The sequence below is a fragment of the Neophocaena asiaeorientalis genome, unplaced genomic scaffold, assembly GCF_003031525.2.
Source record: "Neophocaena asiaeorientalis asiaeorientalis breed wild unplaced genomic scaffold, Neophocaena_asiaeorientalis_V1.1 scaffold629, whole genome shotgun sequence".
In the NCBI taxonomy this organism is placed as follows: domain Eukaryota; kingdom Metazoa; phylum Chordata; class Mammalia; order Artiodactyla; family Phocoenidae; genus Neophocaena; species Neophocaena asiaeorientalis.
Window position 1 is genome coordinate 7453797 of NW_020175468.1, and position 15490 is coordinate 7469286.

The window sequence follows — 15490 nt, forward strand, 5'->3', positions numbered from 1 at the left end:
CCCGACCGCCCCCGCTGCGCGCAGGCGCACTCCGGCTAGACTGCGGGCCGGCGTGGGCCAGGCAATTGCCTTTCTCATTGGCCGCGCTCCTCGCTAGCGTGGGGAGGGGGAAGCGCCTGGGAGAGTGCGGGTGGTCACGTGACGGTTGCCGCTGTGCTCTCGCTGGTGGCTACCCGGAGGGCTAGAGCGGCCGCGGGCCGGTAAGTCCGGCTTCCGGCGTTGAGGACGGTGCTTCCGGGGCGGGCAGCCGGGCCGAAGGAGGAGGGTCTGACAATTGGCGCCGCCGGGTGGGAGGGCGGGCGGCGCGAGTGGGCGCGGGCCCAGAGGGCCAGGTGAGGCGCGGGCCGTGGGTGGTGGGACTGGGTTGGATGAGGTGGGAATGAATGGCGCCCGGGGTTCCGGACTCAGTCCTGGCGCCGCTGTGCGACTCTGCTCTTGACACGCTACTTCTTTCTCTGAACCTCAGTTCCCTCCTCTGTAGGATGGGGATCAGAATCTGGCTATGGCATCCTCTTTATGGGTTGGAGTGAGAAGTCAGCTCGTGCATGTCGGAGCCCCTAGCTCAGCGTCTGGCACACTGCTCACTTGGTTGCTATACTGTTATTGTTTGTATTGTTGATGATGTTTGTACTTGGTGTGGAAGAGCTGGGTGTGGGAGCGTGGAATTGGGAGCCAACAGATCTCAGTTCAAGTCCTAGCTACACTTTGTGGTAGTGGAACTGTGCTTCACCTGTCTGAACCTCGTTTTCCTCGTCTATACAACGAAGGCTAATAGCCCCAATATCATAGAGTCATTGTGAGGATGCTAATGAAATGTGCGTGTAAACTCCTTAGCATAGGACCTGACAGTATAGAGCAGGAGCTCAGTAGATTGGGACTATAATAAAAATGATTCTGAGAGTCATTGGTGTAGATGGGACTTGGAAGGAAGCTCAGAGACGGCGATAGGAAAAACTTGGAATCTGGAGCTGGGCAAATCGACATCCCGCCACTTACTATTTGATAAATTTTGCCAAATCCCTTAGTATTACGTTTTCCTTTTTCTTTAAAACTGATGCATTTTCCTCCAGTCAGTTCATTTGAGAAAGAAAATTTGTATTGCTTTGTTAATGGAAAACTCACATTTTGGCCGTGAGAAGAAGGAAAACTTAACCTGAACTCCAATGGAAGCAGAACGGTCTATTAAATTGTAGACAGAAACTGAAAGAATTGAAAAGGGGATAACTTGTACTATTGTGGTTCTATGTTGTCAGATCCCATGGACCCTGTTAAGTTATACTCTGTTCTCAGCTCACACTTTGCATATGACTGACATCAGCTTAGTGACTATCCTACCCTTTTCCTGACTCACTTAAGATTTATTTAATGCACATGTACAAAACCTACTGAACATTGTTCTACGGGCTTGGCGTTTATGAACTCTTTTAACCCTGCTAAGCACTTTAAGAATAGATATGCTTATCCTTTTTTTTTTTTAATTGAAGTATAGTTGATGTACAATAACTCCTATCATTGTTATTTTATAGTTGAAGGGAGTGAGATCCAGAAAGGTTAAGCCACTTGCCCCGGAGTCAGGGTTAGGAAGTGGTAAAATCGAGATTTGGAGCCAAGCCTTCTAAGGGCTTAGGATGAGGAGTCTGGTGCATGGTGATTACTTGAATTGGGGGAGCTGTCATTTTTCTGTTATTGTTAATGTTATATAATCTTCACTGTTCAGAAGGTCAGTGCTGGAGATGGGCTTTTGGTGGTGGAGAGAGGACACTTGAGTCCAGCGGGGAATTCTGCAGTTATAGTGGGAGGATACCAGTACTTAGAGCCTCCTTGTAAGTGTTAACTGAAACTTTGTAAAGACAGACAGACCACAGTGCCTGGCTCATAGTAATCCCTTGACCAGTGTTAATCATAGCCACTGACTGACTTGGGTTCAAACCCTGGCCCTGTAGTTGCTTGCTGTGTGACCGCGGACCTGCCACTCTAATCTGTGACTTGGAGATCACTTTTACTTTTTACCACGGGTGGTTGTGAGGAGTCACTGAGATGTGAACATATTCAGTGCCTGGCACGTAAACATTCAGCAGGAGCTACTGCATGGGCACTGGAATCAGGGAGAACTTGTTTTTGAGTCCTAGTAAAGTGCTTGCTAGATGTGGCATTTGGCAAATGACTGCACCACAATGAGTTGGTTTCTTCATTGATTAAAATGGGGCTAATTATAGTCCTCACTCATGAGGAGGTTGTGAGGCATCAGTGTGATGCCTGGCATTGGTCCTGGTGCATAGATAGTGCTTGGTGTGTGAAATGCTGTTACGCTGTCTGACTCACTGAAGCCTCTCCATGCCTTTTGCTCTTTGAGAGATGTTGGTTGTATTGTCTTTGTCCAGTGGTAAAATCCCAAAGGGAAAAGGGATCTTAGGAGCCAAGTACAGGGTGAAGTGATGTCCGTGGTCATGTTCGTCATCCTACTTGGGAGTAGAGGAGAGAGCCTCACATCCGGGGACTTTGGGAAGGCTTCACAAAGCAGGTGGCAGCCAAGCAGAGTGATGGAGAGCTTGCCAGGAGGACAGGAGGAGCAAGCATTCCAGGCACAGGTGACGTTCTGTGTGAAAAGTGGGTGGCAGGCAAAGCACTTGGGTGTTAGAGGGAAAGCTGGGGTGGGAGGCTGGGGAATAAGAAGAACCAGCACTTCTAGAGTAGGTACTTAGTATACACCAGGCACTCTTGAGCGCTTTGTACATAGAAACTCATCTAGCCCCACAGCAGTCCTCTAAGGCAAGTAATGTTTGTACCATCCCGGTTTACAGATGGGGACACTGAAGCCCGACTGGTGAAGTCCCTTGCCAAGGTCACACAGCTAGTAAGTGGTAGAGCCAGATTTGAATCCTGCAAGTCTGGTTCCAGAGTCCTTACTCTTGTACTATCTCTGTGATACCATCAGAATTGTTGCGGGGGGGCGGGAACGGGCAGATTGTACGTGATGGTAAACAGAAAGGTGCTGGACAGTGGGCCTTCTGCACCTGTAGAGGAGGCGGAGGCGGGGTGGGTGAAAAGGATCAGAACTGGAGGCTGGAGTGGGTGGAGGGGAGCAGCGTGAGGGGAGAGGGCAGGGACTGAGAAGAGGAGGCGGGCCAGGTGGGAAGTTTGGGCCGGGGCAGCACGGGACAGGTGGTCCTGGAGTCAGGTAGTAGCGAAGCATCAGGTGAGGAAATGATTTCTGTTAGTTCTCTTTCAACACTGCCGTTCATGTGCAGGAGGAAGTCTCCGTTGGGGCTAATATGTCTTTAACACCTTTCTGGCACCTGCTGATCTTACCCGAGCGAAAACTGGTTTTCCATTTCTGCTCTGGGACCCCCTCCTGACGGGTGCCCCACCTCTCTGCCCTGGCCGCTCTCACTTGCCTCCTTGCTCCCTCCCTGTTCCTGCTGCCCCACGGACATGCCAGATGGGTTCCTGGCTCAGGGCACTGGACTTGCTGTACCTTCTCCTGGAACACGCTTCCTCTGTAAAACTGCATGGCTCACCCCTCCACCCCCTTCAGGCCTCTACATGTCACTTTAGAGAGCTCTTCTCTGACCACCCATTTAGAATTGCAAGCCCTCCCTTCCCGGGCCCTCTGTGTTTTCTCCATAAGGCTAAAGCCTTTCTGACACGTGATATTGTCAACTGGTTTGCTTGTTTACTCTCTGTCTCCCTGTTTCCCGTGTCCCCACCTAGATGCCAAGCTCTGGAGTTTGTTTGTTTTTTGCTGCGCCTTGCGGCATGTGGGATCTTAGTTCCCCGACCAGGGATCGAACCTGTGCCCCCTGCAGTGGAAGCGCGGAGTCTTAACCATTGGGCCGCCAGGGAAGTCCTCAAGCTCTGGTTTTTGTTAACCTCAGTATTCCTGGCTCCTAGAACAGTGTCTCACACACAGTAGGTTCTCAGGAAAGAGTTTTTGAATGGGTGAATGAATGGGTATTTATGGTTAAGGTCTTGGGCAGGGGGTGTCTTTTTTTCTGTCCCTCTCTTATTCCAGCCAGAAACTTGTGAGGTGTGTGGGAATGGAGATGTGGACATTTGCCGCCCCTGGGCCTTATCCGAGGCAGGAGTGATAGTTGTGGTGACAGCTCTGCCCCAGGCTGACTTCCTGCCAGCTGCTCCAGGCTATTCCTGGGCTGTGAGCCCCCAGCCCAGGAACTCTCCCTTGGCAGGCAGACAGGCAGCGAGAGAGGGACGGACACTTAGCCAGCGGCGACTCATGGGTGCTCTCCCCTTGTTCTCTCATGCAGGCTCCAGGGAGCAGAGTGAAGGCGAGGGAGACAATGGTCTCTGTAACTATGGGTGAGTCTTCTCTCTGGGGCCCCCTCTCCCCTCTCTCCTTTCTGAGGTATGACCTTGGTCGAAGGGGGGGCAGGCTGGGGGAGGGAGGGCTGCTCACTGGCAGGAACAGCTGTGCTCCGGGGAACGCGGAGGGAGGGCCAGGGCCTGCCCAGGGCCTATCCACCTCCGCTCTGTATCTGGGCCTGCTGACAACGTATTTTGGCCATAAAGAACTTCAGGCCATAAAGTCCTGAAGTCCAGCAGATTTCTCATATGACCTCTCAGAGCCTCGATTTTCTCACCTGTAAAATGGAGATAGTAACATCCTGGGATGTTGTAAGGATTAGGAGGTTATTGCATGTGAAATCTTGGGCATGGTTCTCAGCAAATGTTATAGCTGTTATTACTCTCCTGAGCTTTATCACCACATTCTCTTCGAATTCTGTACTTGGGGATTGCCAAAGCACAGAGATTATTAGCTGGTAGCTTTTAAAGTTTTGGAGATTTGTATGTATAGAAGAGTACGTACAACATATTTGTGTGGTCATAAGAGCAATTAAAATGCAAACGTCTGAGTGCATCCTTTATGATTCTATTTATGTAAAGCACAGAAGCAGGCAAAATCAGTCTATGCTTGCTAGAAAGTGTTGACTGCCCTTGCGAGGCAGGGAGAAGTGACCGCCTGGGGGATGTGAGGCAGGGGATGCTTCTGGAATGTTGGAAATGTTTCATTTCTTGATCTGGGGACTGGCTACATGGGTATGTTGGTTCATGAAAATGTACCGACTTGTGTGTACTTTTGTGGGTGAAAATGATAGTTCAATAAAGAGGTTTTAAAAAAGCACCCCCCCCTCTAACCACCGTCCAGGTCAAGAACTAGAATATTGCCTGCCCCCCTGAGGGCTCCAACCCAATCATACACCCCCTCCCTCCTCCAGATGGAATAAACCACTATCTTCTCTTTGTGATAATCTCTCCTTACCTTTCTTATAGTTGTACCACTAATGAAAACATTCCTATAGACTTGGTTTTGAACTTACGTGAATGCAGTCGCGCCGTGAGGTCTTTCGCGTCTGGCTTCTGTCGCTCAGTGCAGTGTCTGAGTCATCTCTGGTGCTCTGTGTAGTTGCAGTTCTTTGCTTTGCACTGCTCCGTAGTATTTACTGTGTGGGCAGCCACCATTTGTTTGTCGATGCTATTGTCAGTGGGTATTGCATTGTTTGTTTCTGGGTTGCAGACAAGCTGCCGTGAATCTTCTAGTGCGTGTCTCCTGGTGTGTACAGCAAGCCACTCCTCTGAGTCCAAGACACACATCGTGGCCCATATTAATATTTCCGAAATGGGGGTTCATCTTACAGCTGGTGCTTGTGATCATTTAATTGGCAGCATATTTTCCTCCTTCAGTAGGACACGAAATGATGGTGACGACCAGACAGGAGGACTTTTGCAGTTCCTTGACGTTGCTTCAGGCAGCTAGCTACCCCCAACCTATGTGGTGTGTTTCCTCCCCTTAATAACAGCTTAATTGAGAGGCAGTTCACATTTCATACAATTCACTGAAGCGTACGAGTCAATGGTCTTTATATTCTGTGTTCGCAGAGTTATGCAACCGTCACCACAATCAATTTCAAAATATTTTCATCACTCCCCGCAAAACCCGAATACCCATTAGCATTCACTCCCCCTCCCCCCTGCTCTCCCACCCAGTCCCTGGCAACCACTAATCTACTTTCTGTCCCTATAGACCTCTACAGATTTACCTCTTCTGGACATTTCACATAAATGGAACTGTTGTGTGGTAGTTTTTGACACTTAGACCAAAGGTGCCTGCTTTTGGCTAAGGGAACCCAGGGCCCCATGCCTGGACAGGTGGATAGTGCCTGTGAAAAGTAGAAAAAGGTCCGCCTTTCCTCTGGGCTGCTGGAGGATGTCCTGAGGGCATGAGCTCCTCACTTGCCTCAGGCCCAGGGGGACTGGCCTGTGGCTGGGTGGGCAGGGGCCTCTTCGGGAGGGGATGCGCCTGAGCCCCCTACCCCCCACCCACGCAGTGTCTCATCCAGAGTGTGTCTCTTTCCCTGCTCGGAGCCTCAGTTGTCTTACCAGCAAAATGGGCATAGTAACACCACATTTCTTCTTATCTAAAATAGCATGGATTGTTGGATGTACTGTTATGTACCCGGAGAAAGATAAAGAAAACAATGTTGCCAATTAAATTCTGGCACACCATCAATTGTGAGGTAAATCCTAGTTTCAGAGATATTAAAATGTGAAAGAAAATTCTCCCTGGAACCAATGATCTTCTCTAACACCTGGCCTGACAGGTCAGGGTCAGTTTGAAGGTCACACCCAAGAGGCCAAGAAAGAACTTTGGAAGCAATAAAGCTACATGGATGGGGTCTGCCTGGTCTTGGCTCCATGTGTAGCGGTGGCATCATCATCACCGTTATCCCCTTCATCATCATCATGATGGCTGCAATGGCTTGAGGACATCCTCTGGGCCCTGTGCCACTTAGAGCCCTTTTTGTGGACTTTCTCTTGTCTGCACAATGACCAAGGACGTCAGTGCTGTTATCACTAGAATGTCAGCTCCATGAGGAAAGGGACTCTGTCTTGTGCCCTGCGGTATCCCCAGTGCCTAGAGGAGGACCTGGTGTGTGCCAAGTGCTCAGTACATACTTGTTGAATGTATTACCCTAGAGGACACTGAAGCACCAAGCGTTACCTTGCCCAAAGTCCCTCAGCCGGGAGATGGCAGAACCAGGATTTGAACCCATGCTCCAGACATGCTCACTCTGAGGCCGGGCTGCTTCTGTGTGTGTGTGTAGAGGGGGGTTGCTTCTGACACCCAGGGGTCAGCTCTGCAACCCTTCTTTCCATCCACCTATGAATCCTGTCACCCTTGGGGCCCACACCTGCTGATGGGGACCTGGATGGAGAACCCAGAGTCCTGGCTCCCCCAAACCAGTCATTGGCCAAGCATGGGGGGGGTGATTGCTGTGGGTCACGCTCCAGAGCAGGGCAGAGCTGCAAGGAGAAGGGCGGTATGGAAGCACAGGGCCTCGGGAAGTCTGCTTCTTGTTAGCAGGGTGGCCTGGGGAGGGTCCCCCGACCTCTCCCTGCCTCAGTTTCCTCACTGGCAAAATGGGGGCGTCAATGCTGCCTAACCCACAGGGCTGTCAGGCCGGCTTAGCTGCATCGTATATGCAGAGCTCTCAGGCCCAGGGCCTGGCGTTTGATAAGCATTTAATTTGCGTGAGCTGCTGCTGTTGTGGTTTGCTGCTGCTCTTCTCTAAGGAGAGTAATGTGAATAATGAGCCCTGTCCATGCCCCCATCCCCCAGCCACTTCCGAGTGGATCCAGTTCTTTAAGGAAGCCGGCATTCCTCCGGGACCTGCTGTCAATTACGCAGTGATGTTTGTGGATAACAGGTAAGGCTGCCGAGGGGACAGGGCTGAACCTGGGGAAAGGAGGGGAGTCAGGGGGCTGGCTGGCCCACCCACCCTGGCCCACTGTGGCCTCCCTGCTGACCCTCCCCTGCAGGATCCAGAAGAGCATGCTGCTGGATCTCAACAAGGAGATCATGAATGAGCTGGGCGTGACTGTGGTGGGCGATATCATTGCCATCCTCAAGCATGCCAAGGTGGTGCACCGCCAGGTGGGTGCTCCACTCGACCCCTCTGTCCCTGGATTTAGGGTGGGGTAGGGGGGCAGTGGCAGAGCCGACTGGAGGCTTGGAAGTAAAGGTAGGCAGACTGGATTCCAAGGCTGGTTCCACTGTTTGCTGTGTGACATCGGGCATGTTGCCCAACCTCTCTGAACCTTACTTTCTCCACCTGTAGGATGTACGTAGGCAAACCAGTTTCGCAGGAGGGTTGTGAGTACTAAGTTACATAAAGCCCTAGGACAGTGTGAACAGCAGGCCGCAGTAGGGGCTCGCTTTAATGTTATTATTACTAGTTTTCATCTTCCTCGTGATAGTTATCCGTACCAGGACTCTTTCTCTGTCCCCAGAACAGGAGCTCTCTATGTGGGACCCAGTTGGTGGCTTGGCCAACAACATGGTGGTTCCCTTCTTGGCCCTTCTGCTTACAGTGACTTTGGACTAGTGATTTCACCTCCCCGAGTCTCTAAAACAGGCTTTTCACACAGCCCTGCTGCATGGGGTCGCTGTGGCCATTTACCAGAGAGTGTATGTAGCACCAAGTGCCAGGCCTGGAGTGAAGAGCTTGTTTAGTTATGATAGTTAGCACTTACCAAGCACTTGCCGTGGCCTGTCAGGCCCTGTCTTCGTCCTCTACGGATATGCGCTCACTTACTCCTTCCTCCACTTGACTGAGAAGGAAGCTTGCTTCAGAGCTGCGCTCTCCAGCACTCCACTTTACCGAGTGACAGCTGCTGGGGTTATTCTCGTCAATTTTAGTAGCTCCCTCCATCCCAGGGACAGGTCTTCGTCTGTCCACCATCCAGGGCAAGACCCCGCAGCGAGGGCCTTCTCAAGCCAGGGACGTTAGCTGAGTTATCACGGAGGTCACTGAGCAAAATGATTTCTTTAAACTTTTAAATTTGAGACCAATTTTAGATTTATAGAAAAGTTCCAACAGTAGTACAGAAAGTTTCTATACTTCCTTCACCCAGCTTCCCTTAATGTTAACATCTTCCAGAGCCACGGTCCATTTGTCGAAACTAAGAAATGGACATTAGTAGTATGCTATTGTCAACTAAATTATAGACTATTTGGATTTCATTAGATTTTCCACTAATGTCATTTTTGTGTTCCAGGATACCACATGGCATTACTTCTCACGTCTCCTTAGTCTCTTTTGATTTGGGACAGTTTCCTAGTCTTCCCAGGTTTTTGATGACCTTCACAGTTTTGGAGAGTACTGGTCAGGTGTTCTGTAGCATGTCCCTCAGCTTGGGTGTATCTGGTGCTTCATTATGATTAGAAGGGAAATGTTTTGAAACCTCTAACAGCTCAGGCTCTGATTCCCCGAGTTTTGCTTAGATATCTGGATTCCCTCTTCCGCCAGCTTATGCCCCTGTCCCCATGGTAACCGGGCACCTGTTTTCTTTACAGGACATGTGCAAAGCTGCCACTGAGTCAGTGCCCTGCAGCCCCAGCCCCCTTCCAGGCGAGATTCGCCGAGGCACCTCTAGCGGTGAGTCCCATATGTTCAGGCCTCCTTTTCTTCATTCTTACACTCTGGCAGTGAAGGGGACACACCTGGAGTTCGCAGAGGTGGAAGCAAAGCCATCCGAGGCTCTGTCTCTTAGGTAGTGAGTGGCTGTATATACAGTGGATTTTCGTTTGTGGTCATTCCATTCTACACAGCCACTGCGAACACCGAGTCAGTGAATACTGAATCACTTCTCCCAGGGAATACGGGGTCACCACATTTTCATCATCTGACCAATACACAACTTTATTTATGTGTGTTTCTGTTCCAAGACACCTTATTTAATATATGGTGTTGATTCATAAACATTGAACTCACAGCCCGCAGCACTAAAACTGCCTGAACGAAGCTTATTGAACGCACGTATTTTTTCCATAAGGCACATCCCAGCCTTCTTGAACTTGGGACACTAGACAGCACCTTATCACCATGCTTGGGGGCCATTTTAAACAGCAAAACCACTAACAAAAAGCACAAAGATGTGAAAATAGCAATAAGGAGACCGTAAATAGACTGTGGCACTAAATAGACCTGTTTACTAAGTGAGAGCTGCAACAGGAAGGCAGAGCGTCGCCTTGTTTGACCTCAGTTGGGAACGTGTGTTGGGCGACTCAAGTTTTTTGCCCCTCTGTGCGTGTCTGTGAATGACCACAGAGCAGCATGAGTATTCGTTTTGAGGTTACGAATAAGTTTGTGAACAGGCGAATTTACAAAATGGAATCTGAATGGTAAGAATCAACTGTATTTATACTTTTGTTTTTTTCAGCAATGTGACACTTAAAAAATTTAACATATGTATTAATTAGCTTTTGCTGCTTAACAAGCCACCACAAAACTGGCTTAAACACAGACTTTTAAAAAAAATCTTTTATTGAAATATAGTTGATTTACAATGTTGTGTTAGTTTCAGGTGTACAGCAAAGTGATTCAGTTATACACACACACACACACACACACACACACACTCACACACATATATATCTTAGTTCCCTGACCAGGGATCGAACCCGTGCCCCCTGCAGTGGATCGAAAGCTCAGGGTCCTAACCACTGGACCGCCAGGGAATTCCCTATATATATGTTTTTTTTCCAGATTCTTTTCCATTATAGGTTATTATAAAATAGTGAGTATAGTTCCCTGTGTTACACAGTAGGTCCTTGTTAGTTATCTACTCCATATATAGTAGTGTGTATATTTGAATCCCAAACTCCTAAATTATCCAGCCCCATCCCCCTTTCCCCTTTGGTAACTATAAGTTTGTTTTCTCTGTGAGTCTATTTCTGTTTAGTAAATAAGTTCATTTGTATCATTTTTTTAAGTCTGTCTGATTTACTTAACTTAGTATGATAATCTCTAGGTCCATCCCTGTTGCTGAAAACACAGACTTTTATTTCTCGTGATTCTGTGACTTGGCTGGTCACTTCTGCTCTGGGACAGCTCAACTGATCTCAGTGGTCACTTGGCAGCTCCTAGATCTCTTGATCTAGGATGGCCTCCCTCACACATCTGATGGTTGGCTTGGTGTCATCTGGGCCAAAAGAGGTGACTTGGCCACATGTCTCTCATTATCCAGCAGGCTAGCCCAGGCTCATCTACAGCGTGGTGATTGTAGGGTTCCCAAAGGCAGCATGAGAAGGCAGGACCCAATGTGCAAAGCACCTCTTAAGTCTCTGCTTGTATAACATTTGCTTCTGTCCCATTGGCCAAAGCCAGTCACATGGCTAAGCCCAGCATCAGTGTGGTCAGGGCCTACCCAAAGGCACGGACAAAGGGAAGTTGAACAAATTGGGTTCGTTTCTGCAATGGTTCCCCTCAACTGACATACAGGAAAGGGTTCCGATGACAAAGGGGCAGCTGAATGACTTTTCACAAATGGAGCACGCATGTAGCCTGCAGTGTCCAAATCCAGAAACAGAAAAGATGACTGACATCACTCACCATCTCTCAAGGGTATCCACTGCCCTGATTTCTAACAGCTTAGGTTAGTTTTGCCAGTCTTTCAAACCTATATAAATGTAATCAGGTAGTATGTACTTTTTTTGCTATTTTGAGTCTCTTAAATAGTTTAAAATAAGTTTAAAAAATTAAAACAAAAATACTGATGGAGAAAATAGGCAGTTAAAAGAGTAGGGGAAACAGGCACAGATGGAAAAGGGTGGAGAAGAGTACCCCAAAACATTCCGGTCACTTGTGTACACTTTGTAATATTGAACACGTGTGTCTGCACTGGGAGGAACAAAGAACAGTTCGTTGTACTCTGGCGTCTGACTGCAACTCAGCTTCAGTGGCTCACAGACAGAGCTGTTTCCCCTCCACCCAGGTGATGCTTACCTGGCGTGAGAAAACACTATATCCCTTTTAAGCAAGACCTTGCCCTCTGTGGCCATTGCAAGAGGCAGGCCCTCTCAACTGCTTATGTTTTGTAGCAGAAAATCCCGATCATGTTGCATTTGGCCTGTCAGAGTGCTGTGAGTGGAGGCTCTGGGCGCAGATTCCACACAGCCACTCATCAGAGAGCCACCCCTGGGAATTCCCTGGCGGTCCAATGGTTAGGACTCGGCGATTTCACTGCCGGGGCCCGGGCGAGGCCAAAAAAAAAAAAAAGAAAGAAAGCCACCCCTATCGGGCTGAAGAAGTGTCTTGGGAAGATCACGGGAGGGTGTATGCCAAATCATCAACAGCAGTGAGCAGGCCTGAAAACCGACCATTTCTTCCTGGGTGGTGGGGAAGGAGAAGGTCTCATTGGGAAGGGCCAATCCCCGGACTTCTGGGTGCCAGCAGTATTCCCGTTCCTGACCTGGGTGGTGGGTATATGGGAATTGATGTTAAACGATCTGTGTAGGTTTGATGTCTTTTTCTGTATGCTGTAGTTATAATTTAAAAAGTAACCAAGCAATATGGAATTATAATCAGGTGTTGAGGGTCATTATGGGGGACTTCAGGAGGCTTTGAGAGACAGCACATGGCAGAAAGAGAGAAGGCTTTTTTGGGGGTGGGTAGGACAAAATATAAAGTCTGAAAGCCATTGTGGGGCGGGGGTTGGTGCTGGGCCTGCTGAGCAAGCGCTAGTAGCGTGAAGGTTCCCCCTCTCCCCTCCCTGCAGGGCTTCCCCAAGAGCTCAGCAAACCCGCACCCTGAAGCTAGCAGCAGCTGCACCTGGAGACACAGTCCGTCTCCTCCCCCCGCTGGAGTGGGCCCTCCAGTCTGCTCGCTGTAGCCCACCTTGCACCCTGGGACATCCCTTCTCCTGCTCCACAGAATTCAGGGGGGCCAGAGACTGCTTTCCACCTCTGAGGGAGGTCACCTCTTTTCTTGCCCCAGCCCAACTGGAGCCAGACCCACATTGCCCAGGACACTGGCTGAGTGACCCCACTCCCCGAGTCTCAGTTTCGTCATCTATAAAATTGGTTTACAGTGGAGCCTGTCTAGTAGGGGTGTTGGGAGGTTCGGTGACCATGTTCATCTTTTCAGTAGATGTTTACTGAAGACCTGTGAAGTGCCAGAAACTGTGGTTGGCACTGGGGATACAGCGATAAACAGACAGTGTCTCCTCTGTATTATTATAAATACAGTCTTGTGGGAGAGTCTACCAGTAAACAAATAAATGTAATTTTAATGTCAAGCAGTAATAAGGGCAGGGAAGTATTCTCTGAGGAGATGCCACCTGAGAGGAGACCTGAATGCAGAGACAGAGCAAGCCCATTGCTACTGGGGGAGCTGCACGCCAGACCTATGAACAGCAAGTGCCCTGAGCGGGCGTGTACTTGCTGAGCACTTGCTGAGTGAGGAAGATCCTGGAGGCCAGTGTGGTGGAGGGAGAGGGGAGGCAAATGCTCAGTGCAGGGCTGGGTAACTGATAGGTGAAGTGTGCTAGGAACCCATCTGGTCTGGGGCCTCAGGAAAGGCCCCCAGGGCAGGGAGGGGCGGGCTAGTTCCTGGGAAGACAGGCCCACCCCAAGCATGCTCGTCTCGACAGTGCAGCCACAGGGTGCCTCTGGTTGCCCTTTCCCCATGCTGTGGTCCCAAGGTTGCCTTCCCCATCCTGACCCCCTTCCCAGGGCCCCGCCCCACTGGACTCTCCTTTTTCCTCCTGGCAGCCGCCTCCCGGATGATCACCAACAGTCTGAACCGAGACTCCCCACCCGGCACTCCCCCCAGGCGGCCGGACACCAGCACCTCCAAGATCTCTGTCACTGTGTCCAACAAGATGGCAGCAAGGAGCGCCAAGGCTGCCGGTGAGGGGACTCAGGCAGGTGGTGGGAGGAGCTGGGGGCGAATGTGGGTCGGCAGACGGTATTTGGGGGACATGTTCCCAATGTTGCAGGGTACTTTGGAGGCTACAAGGTGTCCAGAGTGTTCAGACTTGGTCAGATCGCTGCACCTCTGTGGGCCTCACTGTAGAAGGGGGCTGGTGACACCCTCCCCAGAGGATGGTTGGAAGCACTCGAGATGGTGTCTTTAAGCGTGGGTGCACTGCAGTTCTCATGCGGTGGCTGTTTCAGTCTTTTTGTACTTTTTATTTTATTGTGGTAAGAACACTTAACGTGAGCTCTACCCTCTTCACAAAATTTTAAGTGTACAGTACAGTATTGTTGACTATGGGTGGTTCAGTCTTTTTTAACAGATGGTCACTGAGCCCCGCAGTGGTGCCCGGCCCTGTGCTTGATGCCTGGGGTCAAAGGTAAAGAAGCTACCTTTCCTCTTAGCGGCCAGAGGGATCCTTTAAGACCTTCAATCTGATCCTTTCACACCCTTGTCTAGAACTCTCCAGGGCTTCCCATTGTTCCACTAATAAGGTCATCTTCCCCCATGGCCTTACTGGGCCCTGCGACACGTGGGTTCACATCTCGCTTGCTGCCTCGGTTCCCCTCCAGGCTGCTTCCCGTCGTGGGGCCTTTGCCCTGATGTTCCCTTCTCCCAGACCTTCCTCTTCCACAGACTTTTCCATGCTTGGCCGCTGTTCCTCTTCCAGGTCTCAGCTGGTAAGCTGGGAATGGGACTCCGGCCTTTGGGCTTCCAGGCCCTCCTGTCCATCACGCTCTGCTGCCTTTGTTGGACCCATCCCCACAGCAGTGATCTTGGCCCAAGTTGAAACAGAGGCCCAGGGTGGGGGCTTGGCTGTCCTGGCCCCCAGCCCCATCACGCCCCGTACACCTCCATCACACGTGCCCCCTTTTGACCACGTGTGTCTGCAAGTGCCTCATCCTCCTTCTGATCTTTCGATTTATGTGCCATGAGCAAGAAAGTTAAAATTCATTTCTAAAGTATTGAAAAGATGGGGAGCCTGGGAGGGACTGGCTGTCTTCAACTCGACACATCTGAGGAGAGTCTTTCTTTTAAATTGAGGTGTAATTTACTTGCGCTCGATGCACAGACTGTAAGTGTATACCTTGACTAATTTTTAAAAAGTGATGACACCTGTGAAAGCACCACCTAGATGGCTTTGCCACCGCCCAGCAGTTTCCCCACCTGAGGGGATTCTGGCTGGGCTGGGAGGTGAGCCTGCTGGGGGCCAGAGGGCCAGAGCCACAGAGAGCCCGGGAGGCCCGCCACTGGGAGCCTCCTGCGACCCCACTGTGCCCAGACCCCTGAGTTTCCCGGTGGTTCAGCCAGTGGCCTTGGGGGTGGCTGGGAGGATAAGGGATTCCAGTCACCTGAAAGCATGGCGATAAAGGGCACGTGTGTGCCCTTTGCAGGGCATCCAGCCCCTACCCCAGGAGAACATTCCATCCCAGAAGATGCTCACCACCCCCTCCTCCCCCAGCAGCCCTGGCCCTCCGGGAGGAGGAGAGCTTGACTGGTCCCACCAAGCGGCGCCGGGTCACGGCCGAGATGGAGGGGAAGTACATTATCACCATGCCCAAAGGCACCACCCCCCGGACCCGTAAGATCCTGGAGCAGCAGCAGGCAGCAAAAGGTGCTGGCCCTGGTGGGGAGTGGGTGGGGAGTGGGTGGGGAGTGGGTGGGGAGTGGGAGGGGAGTGGGTGGGGAGTGGGTGGGGAGTGGGCGGCCAAGGC

The 15490-nt window shown here is 50.6% G+C and overlaps 1 protein-coding gene across 9 annotated transcripts in view; it reads left to right on the forward strand.

Moving 5' to 3' along the window:
• Window positions 1-274: 274 nt before the first annotated feature.
• Window positions 275-15490, forward strand: part of CUNH19orf47 (chromosome unknown C19orf47 homolog) — a 19888-nt gene continuing 4672 nt past the window's right edge. For 2 of the 9 annotated variants that reach the window (XM_024768737.1, XM_024768741.1), the window contains exons 1-7: window positions 380-2588; window positions 4266-4317; window positions 7637-7724; window positions 7837-7951; window positions 9374-9455; window positions 13571-13708; window positions 15238-15390. In XM_024768737.1, the coding sequence (XP_024624505.1) occupies window positions 2436-2588; window positions 4266-4317; window positions 7637-7724; window positions 7837-7951; window positions 9374-9455; window positions 13571-13708; window positions 15238-15390 (781 nt within the window). In that variant the 5' untranslated portion in view covers window positions 380-2435. Of the gene's footprint in view, window positions 333-379; window positions 2589-2801; window positions 2855-3794; window positions 3910-4265; window positions 4318-7636; window positions 7725-7836; window positions 7952-9373; window positions 9456-13570; window positions 13709-15237; window positions 15391-15490 lie in introns of those variants that run through there. The other 7 variants (XM_024768740.1, XM_024768742.1, XM_024768738.1 and 4 more) reach the window with 6 other exon arrangements.